At 43.1% G+C, this 19,147-nt stretch overlaps 1 protein-coding gene across 1 annotated transcript in view; it reads left to right on the top strand.

Moving 5' to 3' along the window:
* LOC139335673 (cadherin-4-like) overlaps positions 1-19,147 on the top strand; it is a 247,625-nt gene that overhangs the window by 162,904 nt on the left and 65,574 nt on the right. The window contains exon 5 of the mRNA XM_070969402.1: positions 7,743-7,940. Within this exon, the coding sequence (XP_070825503.1) occupies positions 7,743-7,940 (198 nt within the window). The remainder of the gene's footprint in view (positions 1-7,742; positions 7,941-19,147) is intronic.

Genomic DNA, 19,147 nt, shown 5'->3' with positions numbered 1-19,147 from the left:
CACCTTCCTGTAATTTCTCCCTTTCTGTGAGTGTGAATAAGAAAAAGTAAATTGGGGCTGCAGGGTTTGATCAGAATTACACCATGGCTCGAGAAAAGCCCACTTAAGCCTTTTGCAGCAGTGATAGGCACAGCTCTTTCTCTATCTCTCTGTGTCTCTTTCTCGTTTTCTTTTTTTCCTCCATCTTTTTCTCTCTACATCTCTCCTCAGGGAACTCACTAGTACCTGTTAGCATGTGTAGATAAAAGGATCTGGAGCATGACTTATTTAGGCGGAGGGAGGAGAGGGGGGTCACATCTGCTTCTGACAACCCTTCTCCTCATCCCCCTCATTCTATCCCAAACATGTCTCGCTCCACCTCTGCCTCCCCTCACCGCACTGGTGGGATGTGGGGCAGCCATCCCCTGCAGTCAACCCCACTAAGCCTTCCCCTCTCTGAAGAAAAAGAATACATTTGTCCAGACCCAGCTCACATCTGTCTCATCCCGCTCTGCTGACAAACCCTGTTTGTGCACACAGGCATGTTGCGCTTGGCAGAGGTTGGTCTCCTGAATATGGACAGAATGCGAAGGATCATGTGCATGTTTCGGTGAACTTGTCACACAGTACAGTGAACATGGGATGTAGCAACATGTGTGTTTGGATGGCTATTCTCTTGTACAGGCTGGTAACACAGTGCAAGGGGATAGAGTTTTGGTGCTTTTTGAGCTGAGTATTATCAAGTTTTCATCTGTTTCAGGGCTTATAGCTCCACTTGTGGCCAAAAGAGGACCTGCTGCTGTCTATCAATTAATTATTGGAGACAGACACAGTTCTAAAGTTCTGTATTTTACTGTTATTCCCACATTTTTGTCATAGTTTACTCACATCTTATTGAATCTTGCAGCTTTTTTAATTAAACTCCACTCTGTTTTATTATGTTCTAATGCATAATTTGCTCTACATTGGTACTTTAAAGTACTTTTAGTTCTTTTTGTTTAGTTTTCACTGCTTTGGTTCAGTCTCATTTTTCCCAGACACAGGCAGCTGCTTATATATTTATAAAAAAATAACAGCCAGCACCACTTTCCCTGCACCAGAATACATACAGATTTAGCAACTTAAACATAGTGGAGCATTTAGCAGAGAAAGGGCCACATATTTCCCTCAGGAGTTGGCGGAGAACAAACCAGAACTTAAAGGAGAATGAATCATGGGTTTATACTCATCAGGTGCATGACTCCAAATGAATACTCGTGTTGCTTCCTGTCTGCTCGACGTGTAAATAGATAACGGGTGGCGAGCATGCTCTCCATACCGCCTTAAAATTATATGCCATTATTGTTTACAGCTTGTTTCTGTTGCCCCCAAGTGGCCAGTAAAAGTATAACATTTCAAATTTCAACCATTTAAGAGTCCAAATTTTGTCGCCGTTAGGGTTAGGAATGGAGATTTTCTCACCCCTCACACCCAGACGGCGCAGCAAATCCTGTCCTTCTCAGCTGAAAGCCAAAATATGATCTCCTACCATTAGCCTTTACCTGTGAAACCACCTCTCCTTCTGCACTCTTTCTGAAAGTGCCCTACATTGAATGGTACAGGATATCTGAAACATAGCGCCTGGCTGATGAAACTTAACATGGCACCTTAGCCTATGCCCCTCCCTAACCCGAACCCACACCCCTACCCACCCACACAAACACACACTCACCATATGCCAGGTTGCTTGACACATTTCTTTTAAAGCAGCCTTAAAAGCTTTTCTCCTGGGCGTCCATCTAATGAAGTCAGCCTTGAAAGCATTGTTTCCGCTGGCAGATACAAGCCAACCCTCTGAGGGATCTTGACCAGGCAAGAACAAACACAGGGAGACAAAGAGAAAACACTTTTTATAGACTGCATTGCACAGGACCCTCAACTTTCAATATGTGCCAGAAGCCATTCCCATCTTCCAACTCTGTAGCCTGCTCCTGTGTTGTATTTTATTTTTATTCTCAAATGTCAACTGCTGGGGAGGAACTGTAAGGCTACACATTGAACAGAAGTAATATAAAATGAAAAATTGGAAGAGGTTTTAAAAACAGTAGCCTCTTTATATGTAAATGTATGGTGATTGAACCTCTTTCTCTTATGCTCCACAATTCACAAGCCCAGATCTTCTGGTACTCTGACATGAACACCCTCCCACGCACACACGCACACACGCACACACACACACACACACACACACACTCACACAGACACACAGGCACGGAGCATGCACATATATTCTCCACTCTGCCTGCACTGTTTTCTTTACTGTAATTGAATCGCAGTATTCTGGGCCTACCTGTTAATGTGGGACTCACAAGCAGAGACATAATCAAATACATAGGCTCCACGCTCCCTCAGCCAACAAGACAAGAATCCTTAACTAGGCCGAGCAGATGTCTCATAGCAACTGTTTTAATTAAACACACAATGCTAATCACAATTTCAGAAATCTTGTGTTCTAGACTAGCAATGGGGGTGCTAAAAATTTACAGGTAATGATGAAAATAAGAAGACTAAAGCAGCATGTTTGTCCTTTTTCCTGTTATTGTTTTTTTTTCCCTTACGGCTGTGTTTCTCACTTGTAGCTCCACTGTAATTCATAATTAATTAATGCCTTTACCTGTAAATTGAAATCCATTCATATGTATTTCTCCTTTTTTTTTCTTAATTTACCCTCCGGCACCCAACAGGATGCTGGTATAGATGACTATTTTCTTGATTACTATTGCTGGTGTGCCTATGTCTATATGGTGTGTGTTTGTCTAAGAGTATTACATTGACTTAATACTTGCATATGATTATTAATAACTTGAACTTGAAAAATATTTCCACAGCCTCATGCTGTACTGTTTTCATAGCCCTTGAAAGATTCAATTTTGCATTGGAAATAGAAACTATAGAAATTCCAGCGCTGCTCTGTTCATGTTTTTTAATGCGTTAATGTTACTGCACTTCGCTCAGGAGCGGGAAAGCAGACATGGAAAGAGTACTAGAGTATTACCCTCATGTAATATGGGGGATTACAACTGCACTAGTAGAACAGCATGACGCCGCAGAGCCCTGATGTCCAAACCAACAATAAATTCTCTTTGTAAAAGCTAGACTACGGTGGCTGACAGGAATGAGGCCAATTCCAAAACACATAGGAGAATCTGACGCTAATACAACTGAAACGCGCTTGAAATAAAAAAAAAAAAACGTGCATCAGAAAGCAAAAATAAATACATTAAAAGCAGCCACACTGCAAATACAGAAACAATTAAAAGTCGAAAACACGCAAACTCTGAAGACAAATGCAAGAGAAAACGCAGGCCAGGCCTCTGCGGGGTGCACGAAGTGGAACAGCTCGGATTTTTTGTCTCGTCTTTCTGCAGCACGTCTTTGAATTGGCTTCACTTCTCCTAATGGAGAGGTGATTTTGGGCACCATGCAAAAATTTGGGCAACCTCAAGAGTTTTGAGCTCTGAAATAACTTTTAGCAAAGTCTCAGACCTTAATTAGCTTGGCAACGTGTTCACAATCATTGTTGAAAGGCCAGATGATGCAAATTTGAGAGATTTATAAAAACTGTGACTCCTCAGACCTTGTCCCAACTATCGGCAGCCGTGGGCTCCTCTAAGCAGCTACCTAGCACTCTGAAAATTAAAATAATTTATGCCCACAAAGCAGGAGAAGACAGAAAAATCGCAAAGCCTTTTCAGTTAGCGGTTTCTTCAGTTTGTAATGTAAATAAGAAATGGCAGTTAACAGGAACAGTGGAGATCACTTTGAGGTGGGAAGACCAAGGAAACTTTACAAGAGAACTGCTCTTTTGATTGCTAGAAAAGCAAATCAAACCGCTCATTTGACTGCAGAAGGTGGTGCACCGTTTTACTGTTCTGACACCTGCACAAATATGACCTTCATGGGAGAGTCATGAGAAGAAACCTCTGACAAACCTGACCTGATGTATTTGGTCCTTTGTGCTGATGAAGTTTTTGGCTGCAATGAGCAAAGGTATGTTTGGAGATGAAAGAGTGCAGAATTTCAAGAAAAGCACACCTCTCCAGCTGTCAAGCAAGTGGGTGGATTGATCAAGGTTTGGACTAGTGTTGCAGCCAGTGGCACGGGGAACATTTCACTGGTGGAGAGAAGAATGGATTCAATTAAATCCCGGCAAATTGTGGAAGCAAACATCACGCCGTGTGTGATGGTGAAGGTGAAAAGAGGACGGCTTCTATAACAGGATAATGATCCTAAACACTCCTCAAAATCCACAATGGACTACTTCAAAAGGCACAAGCTGAAGGTTTTGCCGTGGCCCTCACAGTCCTCTGACCTAAACTTCATTGAAAATCTGTGGATAAATCTCAAAAGCGCAGTACATGCAAGACAGCACAAGAGAACGAATGGGCAGAAATCACCCCAGCTAGAATGTAAAGACTCTTAGCTGGCTACAAAATCTTACCAAAGGGGGTGTTAGTTTTGCTTCAGACCCTCCTCTGTTATTTTGAGACTGTAAAAGACTGAAATACAAAAGTAACCTTACTGAGAAAGAAATGTGTCACCTTAACTTTAAAAGATGTGGTCATCTTTTACTGGCTTAGCTATTTATAGTAAGAGAAATTTTCACCAAAGGTACCCAAACTTTATAGATACGTCTATATACACACATACACCTGTGTGCACCTTTATAGTCCTATGAACACAGAGCACTCATGCAAGAGAGAGAGAGAACTGCTATCATTGGGCCACCCTGTATAAATATAAGTTGAGTGGGTGGTGAATGAATGGATGAATCAATCAATAACATATTCTCTTCATTGGCGCCCCTTGAGTCTAAATGACAAAGACATGACCTGGGATTTTGTTGGGGTCTGCTGGTAGCAGTGTTGGGTAGGTGAAGCTCGGTGCTGCTGTTTTACCTGCTGTTGCACCATCAGCCTAACACAGTCCAGCGCTTGAGGAATCACTGTTATTGAGACAAGCTGTCAGGACCCACTGACTGGGAGGAGAGACAGAGAAAAACAATAACACTGCGAGAGAAGGGCAGGGGGAGCACGGGGGCAAGGGATAGCTCAGGGGAATGTGATTGAGACAGAGAGTGCAACTGATGCATAAATTCAGCAGTGATGTTCGCGACTGAATTCTTGACATGTTTACCTTGAGACATGTTGCTGTGGAACAATCCTCCACATTGTCAATTTATTTTAACCTTTAGATCACTTACACACAGCACATATGTACAACCCTTGAGATGCCACACGTGGTATTTAAGAAGTAAGCCTTGAGATGGTGCACTCCTGACACAGAGCTTGTTGATACGTGTAATGTGCAAGAACGTAAGAAGCAACATATGTGGTTATCTGGATTCGGGTGCAGCAGAATCTTTGTTGTTCGCCATCATGCGTTTTACACTATTTCCGCATGAGAGCGTTCATTTCGATATGCCTGACAGCTTCAGCGCTTCACGTAGCTCCTCTGACTCATGGGTGAGTTAATGCTCACATGGAGATTGAAAATGGGCCCTTTTCAAGTTCCTTATTGAGCATCTTTCAAAAAGACAGCTTTGTGGTGGTCATTTCTCTCTGCCTGCAGGTAGTGTGTGAGTGGAGTGTATGATGGGAGAAAACTGTATGATTGAAGCTTGTGTCTCTGACTGAGCTGTCACTGTCTACTGAAAGAGGCTGTAAATCCTACCTCAGACATGCTCTGTGTTAATAGACTTTTTATACCCGGTGTAAATGACAGAGTCTGTAGTTTATGGTCTTATTCATATAAATGTACATATACACACACAGATGCAAAGACTTCAGAGACTTTAAATCTGTGCGCTCACACTTTACAGCTCCTTCCTGCTCAGGCCCAGTGCATGATGACACAGATGAATCCCGGTGGGTGAGATGTAAGATGTCAGCATAATTTAACAGATTGTTTGTTGCTTATATGGTGCACTGCAGACAAGGGATTTTATGCTTTTAGGATTTTTTTACTGCAGCTGTTGGTATGGATGCAAATTATTAAATGAGGATTTCTTATGGATTTTATGTCCTTTTTTTTTTTTCCTTTTGGAACAAGTTCACTTATCAGGCACTTATGAGCAAACAGACAAGAGGGTGAATAGGAAGGAATTTTGTACATTAATGAAATTGGATATTCCTTCTGTCAGGTTTGCTAAAAGCATGTGAACTTTTAATTTCTGTTTAATGTATATTTTCTAACTGTAATGAGTTTTCTAATTGCCGTGTAGTTTCAATTAATGTGGTCAAATTACTAAAACATCAATTATCTGCCTTTTGTCCATCTCTTGGCCAATTTTGAAGACCTCTTATTTGCCATTGTTACACACAATAAATAGTCTATCTGCTATATACATTAATTTAAAATCTACTTTTCTTAAAGCATCTTTTCTTTTCTTTTTCTTTCTGTGTATTTCTTGCTATTATCATTATTATTATTAATATTTAGAATAACGAGTTATTGACAACGCTGGTTATCCACTAGTGCTCAAAATTCAAAGTTTGATGCCAAAGTTTGACACCTTACCAGCCTCATTTTGCTCCAATGCTACACTATACGTATCACTGCTATAAAGTACTTGACATCCAAAGCATTTGAGCAGTTTTAGAACAAGGGGGTGTGTGGATGATCCTTATTTTGGCTGCCAAGCTTCCAAATCACCACTTTGGCGCAGAAAGACTGTTAGTGATCAAGTGAGTTAGGGAGGCAGCAGGTAAGCGAGTGAGTGAATGAAAGAGTGAATCTGTGTGTGTGGATCCATCGCACTTTTGTTTCATGCATTTCAGCAACGTCATGCATTCTCTTCAGCTATAGTAATGACAGAAATACTGCATGTTCCAGAAACCTCGCTGAGAAACTTTTCAGGTGATGCTCACTTACGTTTGGGCATTAGACAACTAGACAACTTGGTTAGCTTTAAGAAGAGATCATAGTTAACAGTCAGCATAGACTATTGGTTTCACACAGGAATCTGGTCCGCTGTGTGCGATTCACTGCTCTCCCCCAGCATCCACCCTTAGACAGACTTTATTGGCCTTTAATGCTGCATTTATCATTCACTACTGTCAGTATCGCCCCCTGCTGGTACTGCGATTTCACACTGACACGCTATCCTCCAGTGGATCTGCAGATTTATTACAGGTTTTGACATGAGACTGGGCCAAGAGAGCAGGGCTCTCAAAACGGTGGGGCAGGTCCTCGGGTGGTGGATGACCAGGGGGGAAAAATTATTAAAACTATGTTGAATAAAGATTAAAGTATGGAAAATAACCTTTTTGCCTTTGACCTTTATTTCACTAAAATTCAACATGGATCCTTTTTTATTAGTTTCTTCCCCTGTCCTTGTTGATGATTGATAAAAATTCTGAACTTTTTTCAGCGTCTGGAGATGCTGGAGAAAAGGTGAGAGTCGTTCCTGTAGTGTATAGTGCAGGTTAGCAGTATGATCAGATGTAGCCGGCAGACACAGTGGTGAAGCTGTGCAGTGCTGCCACCCATTTAAAGACAGATACTTGAAATTATCAGGTGGCTTACACAGCGCTAACAGTCTGAAAAAACCTCAACACTTATTCATTTATTCACAAAGATTTTGAATGCATCTATTTAACCTGAATAACAATACTAAACTGTTCCTGTTGTCCCGTAAGTTTCTGCTTCGAGACAGAAGACTCATCACATCAGTGTTTGTTATCATTAACAGCCTCCTAAATAAAGCCTGTGTTGTCTTAAAGGTCACGAAGGAAGAGGGGAAAGTCACCGAGAGAAAAGAGAGCAAGGAGGCGTTCCAGGCCCCACCTCCTGTCATCATGTTCTCAGGTTCGAGCCTGAACAGCTCCAAGGGTCTGCGGAGACAAAAGAGGGACTGGGTGATCCCACCAATCAACGTGGCAGAAAATTCTCGAGGACCATTTCCTCAGATGCTCGTCAGCGTAAGTGACAGATTTGATGGGCCGCATCGCTGATTTGTTCTGAATTTACAGCTGGGATTTCTTGAGGGCACTTCACGGCTAACACTGATTGTGGGTGTGTGATGAACGGTGATAAAGAACAGAAACACATTAGCATAACTGTTTTGTTCTCCATATCCTTGCAGATGATTATGTTGTGTTCCCTTGATGTAATTATAGCCACAAAATCTTAAGGTATTTAAACAGCCCTGATTGGCCCTGAGAAGTTTTCCCTTCAGACACAGAGCGGGCTCCAAAACAGCTAAGCAGCTAAACTCTCCCACAGTGTGAGGTCCGTTGGGTTCACAGTGAAATGAATGATTATTTCTGCTCCTTCATGCATCCTTTCTTTCCTTTATCAGGCCATTTCAGAAAGGTTGCCCGAAGTTCAATACTATTTCTGTAGTTCCTTTATAACAATACAATTTGTCACAGAATCCTTAGTGAAGCCATAACTCTGGACCTCCTGTGGGATATAAGGAGAACATATGAAAAGCTGCTATTTCCAGGTCTGGAGGAGCAGGAGAGAGCTTCATCCTCTTTGCCCCAGTAAGGACATGATATTTAAAGTCCCCCTCCTCTAAGAGCTCATCTCTGTTCATCAAAATTACATATTTAGTTTTTTCCATGACAAAAATCCCTTCATGCCTTAAAATGGCTCAGATGCAATTCGACAACTTTGCTTTCGTTCAGTATGCACGGTTATATGAATATGCAATTAGTCCCCGCCTCTATCCCGGCCGACCCCTCTGCTGCTGGCCTGCAGCTCCAGTGTCCCTGCTCACCTTCGACTGTGCTCATCAAACACACAAACCTCTGCTTGTTTTCTGTTGTGCTAGCTGCTGCATGCTACACAGTGGCAAGTGGTAAGTGGCCCACCAGTGGTCAGTGTACTATTCTTCATAGGTTTCTATGGTCATCTGTTCATTATGTTAATTGGTGACTCTAAAATTGTCCTTAGGTGTGAGTGTGAGTGTGAGCGTGAATGGTTGTCTGTTTATATGTTGCCCTGCGATCAGCTGGTGACCGGTTCAAGGTGTACCCCGCCTCTCGCCCATTGACAGCTGGGATAGGCTCCAGCCCCCCCGCAACCCCGAAAAGGGATAGTCGGGTATAGACAATGGATGGATGAGAATCACTGAGGTGTCATGAGGGTCCCGTCACTGCTGTGATATAGTCAAGGAAGGGTTGCCATATCTTTTGAAACCTACTTGCTTTCCCTGACATCTGCACAGAGTACATGGAGAAAACTCAGCGAGCCAGGCTTCACATGAGGGGATATCTCTTCATTCCAGACCATAGGAATGGTTTTATTTGCGATGACTGCTCCATACTGAATTTACAATGTCTTGCACTGGCTGAGAGCTTCTTACTGTTGTCACCAACCAACACTAGCGGTTTTTGGATTAGGAGCAAGATCACGTCCGTAAACTTCCAAATGAAAATGAAAATGAAATACGTGGGTCCAAAATTTTTTGAGTCTGCTGCAAAAACCAAAACATATGCGCCAAAGTTCCATCAGATTGTTTGCATTTAGTACAAAGTGATGACGAGGATGGATAATACGAAGGTGATTTAACACGTGAATGATGGAATCTGTGTGTGACCTTCTGCTGGATTAAGTGCTGTCTTCACTTAATTGAGCAAGGGTGCACGCTGTGAAGATTAAAGGGGGCTTTAAACTTAAATAAATCAGAGGTATTAACATCCATGCATCCATGTCTGAAGAACTAGGAATACACAAGTAGTAACACATCAGCTGTTGGTGCCTAATCATTATTCAATGGACCTCTCCTCATTTAGCATTCGAGATTGGAATATGGCAACAACAACTGACTCCCCATCACAGCAAATTTCATTTCTGCAAAACTGCTAGTTTTGATAAGTACAAAATATAAAAACAACATGGTGAGAGTTGGAGGTCGAGCCTGTACAAGCCTGTCTGAGGAAAAAAAAACATGAATAAATAAACGTTTGTGTAGATGTGTTGTTGTGTGAAAGCTTGAGCTGCAGAGTGTTTAAAATTCAGAGATTCTGTCACAACAGAATGCGCAGTTTGCCTCTCTCATAGCAAAGCTCTCGACTCTAAGCTTGTGGTGCACGCTGTAATTCATCAAAAAACATCATTCCAGGAGTCCGCTGCTGCATTCCCTGCTCCCACTTTCCTCCTCTTGTTATCTGGAATATCAAGCCATCGGCTTTTCCTCGCTGTTTACTAAACTCCCACAGTTTATCTCTTTTGGGTCTTAAATTGTGCAAAAGAAGCGTTTTTTTTTCTTTTGTTTCTGTTCTTTGTTTTTCGACCGGATTTCATCCAATCCCCAGAGAAAAGCCCGCGGAGCTGCTTGAAGGGAACTTTTTTATTTTCCTTTTTATATATATATATATAGTGAAACAAAAACATCAAGCCAAAGAGGGGGGAGTTTGTAAGTCTTTGTTTTGGAGTTGCAGTACTTCTACAGCTGGAGTGTGTCCCATCAGCCTGGCATGGTGTGGCACTCTCATCTGAGCCCGCTGAGCCCTTCAGTAGTGCTACACCAGCCATAAACTGGCCAGACAGTTCTGTTGATTCCATGAGCAGGTCAGAACCGGAGAGAGACAGAAAGGGTGGGGCATTTAGAAAGAGAGAGGGTATCAAAGGAACATTTGGAAGTGGAGTGTGCAGCCAAACACAATCCACTTTGTGCAGTAAATAGGTCCGTCAGGGGCTGGTGGATTTCTGAGAGTGGAGCATTCAGAGCAGAGGAGAAGTGATGCGTGCTGATGCCTCTGTTGGGCTCTTAGGCTCCCGTCTTTCTCTTTAATGATGACTGGAGGGCAGGCAGGGCCATACTGAGAACTAGAGATTTTAACAAGGAGACAGCTCTGGGGGTTGGATGGCACGGGGATGATTTTGCCATACGTATTGTTTATGTGTTTACTCCAGCTTTGTAACCTCTTTGGTCGTCTGTTGAGATTTGAGACTTTTGTGCATCTGTTTCATTTCCCTCAATCAAAGCAACAGAAAATCGAAGAGCTTTAATGTCATCATGAAGTCAGAACATTCGTTTTTTTCGCTCTCTGACATTTAATACTTACATCACAGTTTCAGGTTTTATATGAAACATGGTGCAAACAAAGCTTGCGCTGTTTCTGTCTCATCTGCTCCCCTGTCTCTCCCCAACTGTGCCCTTACTCAGTGCTCTGTGTGCTGTGGCTGTGTGATGCCTCCCCTAATGGCCTGTGAAGTCAGTCTCTTTCCTAATGGGCTGTTCTGTCTTCCAGCGCAGCACTGAGTGACATGCAGGCAGCGGCCTTCCCCACCATCCCGCCGCTTTCCTCCCTGCCCTGACCAAGCTGCCATCAGTTGGACAGGCGGGGTGACAGCAGCCCTCACCTGCATCTCCGCAGGTCTGCAGGACTGTCACTTTGATCAGGCCGGCACAGGATCGGGCAGGTGTCAGGACAGAAGCCCTACTGACTGGCCTCTGAGCTTGCAGCCTGACATGGCTCGAGGGAAATGTTGACTGCTTCGATGAAGTCTTGGCAGAACTGTACTCCCATTGCTCTCTAAAGCCAAGACAGTGTCAGAGCTCAGTGTGATGATATTGACTGCTTTCTTTATTAATAGCGGTGCTGAAATAATTACTCCCGCACTTCAGACTCTTCTACTGCACATCAAGGTGTAGCTCTGTGACTCTGTGGCTTAATATTGGAGCTTATCAGCCTGTCGTGCCAGTTGTACTGAAGGTAGCCAGGTGTTAGCGACACAGGTTTCCCCTCATTTTTGTCTTCCCGGGTGATGGGCAGCAGTGTTGAGGCGGGTAGAGTAGCCATAAACTATACTCAAGTGGAAATACTGTTACCTTGTAAAAACAAGTATTCAAGTCGGAGGAAAAGTAGTCATCAAAATACCCGAGTTACAAAAGTATCTGCTGAAAACTTCAGCAGCAAGAAACCTAATAAGAAAAGGAAAAAACACCATCGCACTGCTGTCTTTTTCCAACTTCTTGTAGCTTATGTGGATATGACTTGATACCATTTCAACCACAGATGGTCTTCCTCAGTTGAAGGTAAAGAAGCAATGAAATGTCAAGCCATCATGTCCTAATTAAATAATCTGTTAGATATACACCAGGACAATGACTGAATGAATGATCAGTACAGTCACAAAGATGCCCACCATTAGCTCAAATATGTACAGTACACTAGAAAGTGGGAGTGGTAATAGTTTTAATGTATGAAATATGATGTAATAACTCAGAATGAAGGCAAACAGGAACCAAAAAACATGACTCACAGAAGTCCAAGTTTTCTTTGTTCGGAAGGCAAGTAAGGGTCAAAACCCGGTAGACTGTCAGTTCAGACAAACAAATCCAATAAGGGGCTGGGCAGAGAATTGTCAAAGCGTGGCTCAGGCAGGCAGAGTCAGCCAGGCAGAATGGACACTGCAAAGCAAGGTGGATGCACACTAGACAATCTGGCAAAGACGGAGTGGAGATGGGCCAGTATATGTACAGCTCAACTAATCAGGCAAATGGGTAGCAGGTGAGAAAGTTGGCAGAGCTGGTCAGAGTGGCGGGAAAGGGGTTACTGCAAGGCAGGAAGGAGTGGCGAGATCTGTAATGACAGGGGGAGTTAGTACATGACAGGAAACCACAGAGCAGGTAAGTGACAATGTCAGGGTCTGGCTGACGGCGTGACAGTATGACAATGTGCACAGTGTATACTACTAAACTTATCAGCATTAACTCAACAGACACGCTTGTTGCTCTCTGCCAGTTCTCTGATACACTGACCTCAGACCAGCATTCACTCCTGGAGCTCTCTGCACTGTGCGCTGTGATGTGCTAATATTAGCTGCTCATGCTGTTTGAAAGTCACAGTTAATCGGACAATGGAGAAAGAAAAGTGAGACCAAGGATACTTATTCTCATCGGAATCTCCCACTGTACCGATGGCCATTATCCTGCATGATCAGACGTGGCAGTGGTATACGATAACATAAAGCAAGCAGACCTGGGATCAGCAGACCACCAGCCTCTTAACATTATATCCAGAAATATGTGAATAAATACAAGTAACGTAATGATTGTAATGGATTAAAAGTTATGATTTTTCTCTGCACATCTACTCAAGTAAGAGTAAAAACTATGCTGCATTAAAACCACTCAAACAAGAACAATTTGCTCAGAAAGGTCGCTGTGACTCATTGCTACCTACTTCTGCTTACAATAGATGGCTATGAGAGGTGCTCAACGCTGAGCAAAAACACAAAATGAAAGTCTGGCAAAGAGAGCCACGGAAAGGAAACAGAAACACAAAACTAAGAAAACAAAGAGAGGAAGAGATCCAGAAAGTCTAAAGCAAAGAGTGGGGGGAGTAATTTTTCACGATAAACAGGTGTTCTTTGTCGTTCTCTTTCTTCTGCTGCCAAACAGCCATCAATAGCATGTAAGGGACATTGATTTTTCACAGAGGCTTTTTGAAACCTTCCATTGATCCACACACTTCTCCTACGGCAGAGAGGCATTGATTTCTTCTGCTCGGGTAAATAAAGACTCAACGTAACCACCGCCACCCCCACCACCCAAGTCCCTTAACCCCCTATTAGAACAGCCGTCAGCAGAAAAATGAACAAACCCCTGATGAAACAACAGTTTAGCCAAGGAGCCAGACGGGTTATGAATAAATGTTTGTCCAGTAAAATGCCTTTTTCATTGTGCTGTTCGCAGAGTCTGGTCTGCGAGGAAATAACAGAGAGAGTGAAAGATGTGGTTTAGAGTAGCTGTTGCAGGTGAGCTCAGTGTACGACATTGAAAAGAGAAGTTTTTCCACGCTGTGTCTCAGGCTGTAACTTGGTAGGCATTGAGACATTTAAAGGACTAGGAGTAAAACATTTAGGGAAGCATGTTTATTTGCTGTATTACTGAGAGTTAGATGAAAAGATCAAGACCAATGACATATATGAAGCTACAGCCAAAGATGACTGGCCTAGCTTAGCATTAAGACCAGCAAGGTGTTTCATTACACCATAACTAAACAAATATGATATAGATAGATTAGCATTAGCTTTAGAGATGCTGGAGCCAAGCTGGCTGTTTCCCTCATCTACCTCTGACAAGTATAAAATGTGACTTTATGCATTGCTAGTTAGTTTCACCCTCACATGGAACGGGCTGAGGTGTGTTGAGACACCAACAGAAAAGAGTCTCACAGTCTCTTTTCATCCTTTTCTTGCCATTTATTTTCTTCTAACTGTTAACCTTTGCATCATTTTTGTCCTTGTCCTCTGTGCGTTCTCTTCCTTTCAGCCTCTCTCTGTTTATACCTGTTGTTGCATCACTTCTAAACCTCCTCTGCTCTGGGTAATAATTTAGTATTTGTCTAACAGAGATATTATTTTGACAGAGAAAACATTTATTTTGAGAGCTAGAATAAGGGATGTGAAAATGACTGCAATTTCGGCTAAACTGTTGTTTTATTGGATAATATTTCTTTGGAAGAAATTTTTTCTGTCTGCCAGCTGTCCTTGAGACAGAGATATCAGATATTCCGATAAAGTACGGCTGCATCCCTCAACAATCACAAGACATTATATTGACAGAATACCATAGACAGAAACAGCAGCTGTAAGAGCAATAAAGCAAAAAAATGGGAACTTGTCTAAAGCCCTTTACAATTAGATTTACAATTAGTCATTTGGCAGACGTTTTTATCCAAAGCGACACACATATGAATTCATACACCAATGGCACAGCATCAGGGATTCAGTATCTTGCCCAAGGATGCTTCAGCATGTGGACTGCCAAGGCCAGGGATTGAACCACGAACCTCCTGATTGGCAGCCACCCCTTTATTGACTGATATGTAGAGAAAGAGGTTTATTTGATATCATGCACTTCAATTGGCAAGTCATGTGTATCAGTAATTTGTTGTAGGCATTTCTTTCCTGGTAGTAGCTTCAGAAAATATGTCTAATAAAAAGGAGGCTGCATGTTAAACAGTGCACAAAATACCGACATTTGTATCTGATTTCTGTGTTGCAGTGCATCTGGTTATGTTTATTGTACCCACTGCAGCACCTGTGCTCCAGTTTCTACATCTCTCTCTGCGGAGCACGTTGAGAAAAGCGTTTTCTGAGCGGAATGAGAGAACTCCCCCCCGAGGTGTCTGCCTTCTCCTCGCCGTACGTTTACCAGTGATTAATGACTGCTCCGCTTCACTGACAGACACGGCAACAACAAAAACACCAGAAAGACAGACAAAAAAGGGAAAAAGAAATCTGAAAGAAAAGGAGGAAACAAAAAGCAACATACTGTACAAGTGAGCGGTGGCTGGGGGAGGGGGGCGTGCAAAGGCGGGTGGGCATGAGAACAAGAGAAAGCAACAGAAAGAAAGGGAAAGGAGCGAAAGGGGGAATGTCGGGCTAGACCAGGATTAGAGGAACGTCTGTGTTTGTGTTTAGGTCTGATAGACTTCCCGGAGAACTGCTTTTCGCGGCCTCTTCCCTCGAGTCTAATGAAGCCTTCTGGCATCTGCCGCCCCACCACCCGGCCAACGCCAGCACTGCACTGCTCCGGTCTGCCCCCTTCATCTCTTTCCACTCACTCCTGCTGAGACATAAGCTCACAAGCACACACACTCAATCACAAACAAACATACACATGCATACACAGGCAGCGAGAGAAATTACTTGTCCTACACAGGCAGCAAACAAAGGATCAGCAAAGCGCATGTGCCGCGTTGTTGCCTTTGTATATGCTCATTGTTTGGGGTTTTGTTTGGTCGCATTTCTGCTTTATCCCTGAACAAAGAGAAGAAAAAGCTAAGCCAGAAAAACAGAGCTCCATCTTGTTTTTTTTTTTTTTTTTAGCATAGTCCACCAGAGAAACCACAGGATGGTGAAACGCAGGGATGTGAGTATTTAAGGATCACAGTCCGATCTGGAGCTCGGTCACCAGGAAACCACATCGCTGCCCACATGGAACGCTTTATGAATGTGGAACTGTGCAGAACTCATTTTTCTGGGCTGAATAAATTCAGGCTGTGTAAACACTCGAATGTGTGGCTACACTAAAGCCCCCTGCACTCTGAACAATGTCCTGAGAATCACACCACAGGAGACTGTGAGTGTCAATGCATTTTCACCCACTGGAAATACTCTGCTTGGATCAGGCAAGTACTGGAGCCTGAGTGGAGTGTGCAGGAGGCAGGACGTGACCATACACAGTATAATTTAATAAGCAGAAGGATCCTCCATGTCGGAAAAGTGAAGCCAATGCGGAAGTGCCTCAAACCTGCATTATTTGTAATGGCCAGCAGGGGGCAACTCCACTGGTTGCAAAAAGAAGTCGGATTGTATGTAATCTTATGAAAAATTGATCCTACTTCTACCATGATTTACGACCTCAGTTAACAGTTTCCTGATGCGTTTATGGTCTCACTCGTTTTGAGTCTTCTTTAATACAACAGGATGATAATTTTGTAAATTATGGTCCCAGTAGACGATAAAGCATGATAGGCTTTAGGTGTAGCTTCCTCTCATGACAGAGGTGCCTATCCTGCCCAGCTCCACCCTCTCATCTAATATGGTCACTTCTGGCGCTACTTATTATACAGTCTATGGAGTCGAAAAGCAATCTATAGGCAAGATGTTTGAATCCCAACCGTCTTGCATCAGACCCATGAGAGAAACATCAACATGCCCTCTTGCTCACTGTAAATCTGGACAATAACCTGCTCTATTCGCACATGGGCACAATCTGACATTACATGGACTTTGTACTAGTGTGCTGGCAGGTCCAACTGATGTGGATGTTTGCCTGCTCACACACAGATAAGTTCAGAGTTGCTGTTGTGGAATTTGAAGGCCAGATGTGCAACCCACAACAGTCCAGAAATAGTCAAATTCAGCTGTCTGAGAAAAAGTGCTCAAAAGGATCTGCAGGAGTCAGGGTCCGAGATGCAAACACTTTATTGCCGCGGCAGCAAAGGGAGAGAAATCCAGAAACACACAGGGTGTACATCTGAAGAAGTCTCTGACCTACAATGGTCAGTGCTCTATCTTTTATACAGTTCTGCTGAAGGTATTCCCCGCCCTTGGGGCATCTTTTCTTTTTTCTAGGCTCTTCTATTTTTTTACACCATTAGGTACTTTTTGGCTGCTATCTCCTCTTTTCTCCTCTCTATTCCTCTAATTATACACCATTAGTTTTTGATTGTCATGGGCTCTGTTTTTTTAAAAATAACATCAAATTACATTTTATTATCATGATTGCATGTAAGCATAAGGACACATCACATAGAAAATGCTTTAAAAATATAGCAAAGTATATTAAATCATCCCAAACCATTATTCGTTAACACACAGTAAATCATAGTTGTGATTATAAGACCATTTAGTTCTTTCATGATTATAACAAATGTTAAACATGGATTAAATACAGTAAGGTTATGTAAGGACACGCAGGGTTATATTAGGTCACAATCATCCTGGTCTGAAACTGGTCAGAACCGGCTAAAACACCTGCAAGGCCATGGAAAGCACCAAAGATTTATGGTCCAGGTGTCCTGCCCTCGCAATGTTGGCTGCATGGTGTCTTGCAGCTCATTATCGTCGCTGCACAGCAACCTCCCTTCTTATCTTTGCACTGGCATCTTGGCCTTTCATGTGCTCTTCCTTCACTTAAGCAAACAGCAATTATTTTTTACTATCATATCAGGCTTGCACAGAGCTACTCTTATCATATCAAACTTCATAGAGCTGCTACTATTGTTTACCATTAGCTTACAGTGTTACACTTGATTCTTCACATATCGATTCTTCACATATTAATTCTTCACGTATCAATAGAAAAATTATACTACATCTCCCCCCTTTGTGACTGTAAAGTCACAGAGCCGGCTCAACCAAACTAGTATTAGTAGGGATCCCTAAACGACTTAATGAACAGCAATTCCTCATAAGTGAGCAATTCGTCATAAGAAGGAAGACACAGCAAACCGTTCCCAAAGACAGTGAGGCATAAATACATATACTCAGTAGTATTAAGTTTCCAGTCGTAACATGCAGTAGTAAGGCACTTTTGATAACTTCAAACTCATATATCATAGCAAACCAATATATCATATATTATAATAAATACAAAGAAACATGAGATGATCAAACTTCAGAGAAAGACTTAAATCACTTCTGCGTATTTCCCTTCTTAGTGAACAGCATCATAGACAATCATTTCAGTGGTTTATAACTTCAGTACAGACACTAGTGATTTTCAGCAGGATTGACATGATTAGAAGCATGGAAAAGTCTCTCAATCCACACGGTTCAGGGGCTATCAGCACCTGGTGGATCAGGGGAAGGGGAGGTTGGAGAAAATGGATGGGAATCCGGGCTGGATGGGACAGGGGAGGTGATTAGAGGTGGAATGGGAGAGGCAGGTGGGGCTTGGGTGGATATAATCAGGTGCCTTGATCTCAAGGCCTCGAGCCGTTCCCCTAGCTCTTCAATACGCTCTTCTTGTCTGCGTATTTTGGCATCGCGGAGAACAATATAAGCTTGTTGCTGGTCATAAGCCTCCTGGAGCTTACAAAAAGCTTGTCGTTCAACATGATATTTTCTCAGGAAAGCATCCTTTGCCTGTAGGGCGGCATTTCTTTCAAGAACTGCCGCATGCTTTTCTCGGGACAGGGTATTTCTCTCCTGTATCCAGGCATCCTTTTCTGCTACAAAAAGCGCTTTCTCCCTTTCCCATTGTTCCTTCTCATGGCGATACAGCGCGGCATCAAGACGCATGCGCTGCCGTGATCGCTGAGTGAGAGCGTTACGGCGCTGTTGCATGAGGAAAGCACATTCTTGGGGTGTTTTATTCTCCAGGTATGGTCTGAAGTGCTCCATATCCAAGAGGAGTGTAGCCGGATCAAGGAGACGGTTTGGAGTGGGGGCCACAATGTGGACAGGCGGGACCCCTTGTGTAGGTGTGGCCTCACCTCCAGCAGGAACATTGCTAGTTTGAGGCTCCAGGAGCAAAGACAATAGAGAAGTTGGTGGGTTTTGGGGTGTGACTGCAGCAGATGTACTAGCATAAGCATGCTCAGCAGGGTGTGACTGATCGGTGGTTGGCCCTTCAGCAACCTGAGGGCCAGACGCAGATTCTGCTCCGTTCATTGACATCAGCGGGGCTCGGGAACCACGAGGTGGAGCCATC

The sequence above is a fragment of the Chaetodon trifascialis genome, chromosome 8, assembly GCF_039877785.1.
Source record: "Chaetodon trifascialis isolate fChaTrf1 chromosome 8, fChaTrf1.hap1, whole genome shotgun sequence".
Classification (NCBI taxonomy): Eukaryota; Metazoa; Chordata; class Actinopteri; order Chaetodontiformes; family Chaetodontidae; genus Chaetodon; species Chaetodon trifascialis.
The sequence above is the reverse complement of the archived record's forward strand: the minus strand, read 5'-3'. Positions and strand labels throughout refer to the sequence as shown.